The following is a 6031-nucleotide window of genomic DNA, read 5'->3' as shown; positions in this document are numbered from 1 at the left end:
TTGGACATGTTTAATGTTTATCTGTGGCCCTAATAATTAATTATGTATTTTGGTAATTTTTTATGTTTTCTGATTACCTCCAGGAAGATGTGATCAGGATGTGGTCTTCCCTTTTCCCTCTTCTTATTGCTTAACTCAGAGTAACTTTTTTGGGCCTCTGGGGGCCTGGGTGTCAGCGACCGACCTGCAGGAAGGTTGGGTCTCAGGTGGGTGGTTTGGGCCTCAGAGGGCCTGGGTATCAGCAGGTGGGCATTGGGTGGCTTGGGCCTCGGCGGGTGGGTTGGGCGGATTGGGCCTCAGGGGACCTGTGCCTCGGGGACCAGGCTGAGGGCGGGTTGGGTCTCAGGGGCACTGGGCCTCAGTGACCAGGCTACGGCGTGGGTTGGGCCTCAGGGGTCTTGGACCTTGGCGACCGGGCTACGCGGTGGGTTGGGCCTTGGGGTCCCTGGACCTTGGTGGCGACCGGGCTGTGGGCCGCCTGGGCCGCGCGGCAGGTAGGCGATTTGGGCCTTGGTTGGGCCTGGGCCTTTGTGACCAGCCTGTGGGTGTGTTGGGCCTCGGGGCAGGCCTTGTACTCAGTGGGCATGTCTGGGCCTTTGGAGGGCCTTGGCCTCAGTGGGCAGGCCTGTGTCATGGGTGTTCATGAGCCTCCACGGCTTGGCAGAGGGCTGGTCTAGGCCTTGGCAGTAGAGGGCAGGGTGTGTGTGGCTGCAGGGAGGTGGTGTCTGTATCTGATGACATAAAAAATGCCCCTCTCACTTTCTCTGTACTGTGGGTACCCCAAATTTCCTGATATCCTCGCCGATATCCCTCTCTATTTGTTTGGCTTTGTTAGTTTATGCTTCCTTTTCTCTGGAAATGCAGCCTTCTAAATGGGGTTACTCTAGCTCTGCACTCCAAAGTCTGTGGGCGTGGGGAGCTGGTGCCGCGTGCAGGCAGGCAAAAGCTCAAAATGCCTGTAATTCCTCAGCAATTTGATCTTTTAAAAAAACGAGTTCAGAAAGTTGAAATATAAGATCTTATGTTTGCTCAAAGGCTGTCTGTCTGTTAGACAGAGGTTTCCTATGTGCGATTCCACCCCTTTTCCCCGGAGCCTGCCCTACCTGAGCTGCCTGGTCCGGGAAGCGCCGGAACCTCAACAGTGCTTTTTAACTGGGGGTTCTTGTTTCTTTTACCTTTCCCATAAAGAGATCTGCTCTCTTGATTAGTTCTCATCTAATTCTGGGTTTGGTCCAAGCTGAGCTTCTTTGAGACAATTCACGAGCTAAAATGACTGTGAAGATCAGCTGTGGACAGGGTCCTACAGTCTGTTGAGGTTTGGTTCCATTGGGTTTAAGAAGGCCCAGTTTTCTTTGAATCCTTTAAAAATCCTCTCTCCTGTTATTACAACCCCAAACACACACCTGTGTGTCATACAGCCTTAGCTAGAGGTGAGGGAAGGTTCAGTGAGATTGGGTTCAGCTGTCAGGCTGAGAAGCTTGGACTGTCCTGCTGGTAGAGTAATTAGATCCTGGTTCGCCCAGCTCTGTTAGTCCAACTCCCCCTGCCAACCTTCCTCCAGGTTTGCTGAGTCATTCAGTGAGCTCCTGGCCTCTCTTGCAGGCCTCACTGGCATGTTCTGAGACCCTTAGTTCCACTCAGACACCCTTATGTATGCAAACTCTGGGGAGCTGGGTGTGAACCAGGAGCCTCCCTTTGCAAAAGGAGAAAATTTAAAGTTTCACTGGAAGTGAGATGAGCTCCTGGGGGGGTGGAGATGGGGGTGGGGTGGGGAGCAAGTGCAGCAGAAGGATCCCAGGACTGGAGAGACAGCCAGGCTGAATTCCAGACTGACCAGCAGACTGACAAACAGACTGGCCCAGGACTGACTCTCTGCAAGCTGAAGGAACGTTTCATCTCTTTCTAAGATACATAGAATCTATCTTGTAGCACAGTCTGGAGAATGTTCTAATCTTAGGACATCATGCTTGGTAAAGTTGAGGGTCAGCAAAAAGAGGAATACTCTCCATGAGATGAACTTACTGACAACAGCTGTGGGCTCAAATCCACCAGCAAATGTGAGGGTGGTACAGGACCTGGCAGTGTACATAGGTTGCTCTGAACTGGAACTGACTCAACAGTGCATAACAACAACAAACTATAATAATTTCTAGTAGATAGAAGTTTTGGTGTGGTGCTGTAGAATAAACACTAGACTGCTAACCACAAAGGTGGTGGTTCAAACCCATCAACCACTTCTTGGAAACCCTATACAGGGTCCTTTTAAGTCAGAACCAACTCAATGGCACACAACAACCACCACCACCACAAATAGTAGATATGAAGCATCTAGCATTGTTGGATCTCTCAACTTGGGAGCACTTATTAGGACAAGGGATTTAAAAGAAAGAAAGAGTTATCTTAATAGATTTTTGTAACAGGGCAGCAAATCTGAGCACTGGCCTTCTCTTTCCTACCCTCAGGGCCTGAAGAAGATTTCAGTCTACATGAAGTCCAGCAATTTCCTCCCACACCCTCTCTTCGGAAAAGAGGCTCTGTGGGGCAATAAGTAGGGCCTGTGAATCCAGGAGACCGGAGGAGGAGCCAGCCCTGGGCCTGCTGTCTGGAGAACACCCGACCTGCCCACCACCAATCTTGTGCCCCTTTTTACTGTATTCCTTTCCCTAAGGGTCTAATTGAGTCCCTTTCTCTACTCCAACCCACCCACTCCAAGCTTTTTCAAGCCTCAGCTCCCACTTTCTTTCAGCCTGGTCCCCCCTCCTAACTGCTTGCAGGGAAACCTACCTGACCTCTCTTCCTCAAATGCTATGTCTGCTTGGTGGGGTTGTCTGGACTCCAGGTCTGCAGAGGTCAGCCCTGAGATGCCTGCTCTGTCCTGAGAGACCAGTATGGCTGGTGTGTGGGCCCTGCTCCCACATGGTCCCTGCTCCAACCCTGTCTGGTACCCAGTGAAGGGCTGAGCCACACCTGCTGTGTCTTGTCCTCCTGGCGACTTGGACACAGAAATAACTCTGATAGTGGACTGCAGGGTGTGGGAGGACAGGGGACAGAAGAGATTTTGCTCACTTTGCTTCCCTCTCCTTGTTGTTTTATCCCTCCCCATGGAGATCTCCACAGAAGGGTGGCTTCGCCTATGACTTGGGCCTTCATTTGTTCAGTTGTCCATGAGTCCCTGATGACCTGTGTGTGTGGTTCTGAGGGTGCTGGGGTGGTGGGGAAGGACTGTGCATCCACAGGGATGTCAGGTCCTGGAGGACTACCTCCTGTCACCCTGACCTGGAAGCCCCTTCTCTCTGTTCTCATAATATATCTCAAAAAAACATGTCCCATTATATTGTCACTGTTATATGACTTGGTTTTTGCATAGCCCATGAATTCATTGAGGAGAGAATCCTTGCCTTGTTTTTACTTCTGATGTCTATTGTGTGTAATACCTGTATGCCGTAATTGTTCAATAAAAGTGGGAAACCTAAAAGAATTATCTCCAGGCAAGGCCTGGAAACTGCAGTAATGATTGGGATTTGGAACTCTGGAGATAACTATCTGACATTGCAGATACTCGAGGGTGCTTCCAATGTTCTTGGGGAAATTCCTTATCTTTCAGTACCACTTTTCTATTAAGTTTTTTTTTTTATACTTTATTGTGAATTATGTGATAGTTTATATGGGAGGATATCAGCTTCATATTGATCCCGTCGTGTATCTTTTCCTTGCCATGGTTACAATCCTTTCCATGCATCATTCATCAGCCAAAGGGTATGTGTATACCCGGTAAGCCTGCACCACCCCCTGTCGTCCGCATACAGACCCTCTCCCTCTCTGGGTCCAAAGTCTCCAGCCACTCCATCTCCCCACGTCATCGTCTCTGCCTCTATCCCTGGCATCACTGTTTATTTGGGTAGGGTTCCATTCTCTGCTCTTCTCCTTTGGTGGTCCCAGGGACCTCTGTTCCTAGACTGCAAGGTTAATCACTCCCCTCCCTTTGCCCCCAAAATGTCTACCTTTACATTTCCAGCCCTTAAAATCAGTCCTGATAACAATTATTCGCTACTGTATAGCAAGAGACCTATCCACATCTCCTTTCATCAGCCCTGACTAGGCAGAATGGATACTACTCAATGGAGATTCTACCTTGCTGCACACCCTCTGGATCTAGGTTCCCTCTTGAAAGCTTGTAAACCAGTCACTTCTTGCTTCTGTAGGCCCCCCTCCCCCCATTCTGTGTAGCTAATGTCCACATTGCCCTCCCTGTCCTCTCTGTGTGTGGAGGAGGTGGGAATGATCCTCGCTGTGAAGATTTGTTCACTCTTTTGAGCTCTTGCTTCCATAGGTGTGTGTCAAGTTCATCAAATTGTAACAGATTATTCTTTTTTCCCTCTTTTTCTTCTTCTGTTTGAGCTCTGATCATCCAGCCATTGAAGCCAGGTCAAGTGAGTATTACCTGCAAGTGTGGGTGTTCTTGTGAGTATGCACGTGCCCTCTCTTATCAGCTGGACACTTCACTCTCCACTCTAGTCTTCTGTGGCTATGTCGCTGACTCTGGGTCCAAGAGTTCCCTGGACTTGGCACACTGCTGGCCAACCAGGTCTCCATCCGGGTCCACAGGAGTCTATTGAGCATTGCAGGGCTTAGCTCATTGCTGTTTTTCCCTCAGTTCCCTTTATCGGTGATGAACATGGTCAACAATCGGAGCATGCATTCCCATTGAGCCAAAGTCTTAGAAGGGGGTTTGCCCTGAGGGGGATCCAACTACTTGCCTTGATGTCTCCTAGGCGAGCCACTTGCTTGTTCTTGTAGTAATCAGTCAGTCTGCCTATATTGTTTTGCATTTTTCCTGTCAGTGGTTCTTTCAGGAAGTATCTTCTGTTCTTCTGGCCACCCAGGCTGGTATGCTTATCCTTTCAAGTGGACATTTCCCCTCAGAAGATTCTGGATGCTGTTCAGGATTCCACCTATGGTCTTGTGCAATGCAGAGGCTCTGCAGGAAGCCTCCTTTTCTGGGCACGTTGTAGCCCCATTTTCAGTATTCCGATCAGTTTTAGGCACAAGACGGACTTACAAGCTTTCCATCGTGCTATTCCTTTCTCTCCCCCTCCGGTGTCTGTTTTATAGAGGTATGTCAGGGGAACCAAGATTCATCAGACAGCCAAGCGTCTTAACATTATTTCTCCCCTTTTCCCCATTCAAACCATGTCTCAATCTCTGTATCCCAGAGCCCTGTTGTTCCAATGTTTTGCATACATCATTATTTGCCTCTGTCCCACTTCAGCTTCACACTCATTCTATCATATTTCATTTCATTGCAATGATTAAAATCCCCTCCTTGCATCATCAAATAACCAAAGGATACACCTCATAGTCCCGCCAGCTCCTCTCCCTCCCTGGGTCCCGTGTTCCCAGCCACTCCATCTGTCCATGCCATAATAGCCCCCCCCGCCCCCATTTTGGGTCTGGGCAGTTTTCAGCCACCAACCCAAGGTATTCCAGTTAGTTATGGCTGGATCCGGGCCCACATGTTTTCTGTTGTGATGTTTCCGGCTGTTCCACCCCCTCAAGTGTCTCTTTCACAATGGTAGGCAAGGGAGACCAAGATTCAAATGATGATCAAGCATCCTAACATTATTCCCCTCTTTTCCCCCTTTCAAGCCGTGCCTCAATCCCTGTATCCTGAAGCCCTGTTATTCGAGGGTTGTGCATACCTCATCATTTAGCTCTGTCCCACCTAGCCCATACGAACCTGCCCAACTGATCTCCCGTCCGCCTTGTTCTTCTTTTCCCCCTCCCTATTCTTGTGTATTGCCAGCCTCCCCTCCCACCCCTTGCTCCCAGGCTCTCCTGTGTCTATTCCCTACCCTGTGCTCTTTCTTCCCCTCCCTCCCCACCTCTCATCCCATACATACCAGTGATCAGCACTTACATTTTTAGATTCTCTACCTCCCCTTTTGGGTGGGTTCTTTTTCTTAGTCTTTTACAATAATGGTCTTATGCAGTATTTCTCCTTTTGTGACTGATTAATTTCACTCAGCATAAT

At 49.2% G+C, this 6031-nt stretch overlaps 1 protein-coding gene across 1 annotated transcript in view; it reads left to right on the top strand.

Moving 5' to 3' along the window:
• LOC102816618 (glutathione S-transferase Mu 1-like) overlaps nucleotides 1-2552 on the top strand; it is a 12634-nt gene extending 10082 nt beyond the window's left edge. The window contains exons 6-7 of the mRNA XM_006866003.1: nucleotides 394-541; nucleotides 2463-2552. Of these exons, the coding sequence (XP_006866065.1) occupies nucleotides 394-541; nucleotides 2463-2552 (238 nt within the window). The remainder of the gene's footprint in view (nucleotides 1-393; nucleotides 542-2462) is intronic.
• The last annotated feature ends 3479 nt before the right edge of the window (nucleotides 2553-6031 follow it).

Source organism: Chrysochloris asiatica, unplaced genomic scaffold (assembly GCF_000296735.1).
Source record: "Chrysochloris asiatica unplaced genomic scaffold, ChrAsi1.0 scaffold00085, whole genome shotgun sequence".
In the NCBI taxonomy this organism is placed as follows: Eukaryota; Metazoa; Chordata; class Mammalia; order Afrosoricida; family Chrysochloridae; genus Chrysochloris; species Chrysochloris asiatica.
Note: the sequence above shows the minus strand (reverse complement) of the source record. Positions and strands in the feature narration are given on the sequence as shown.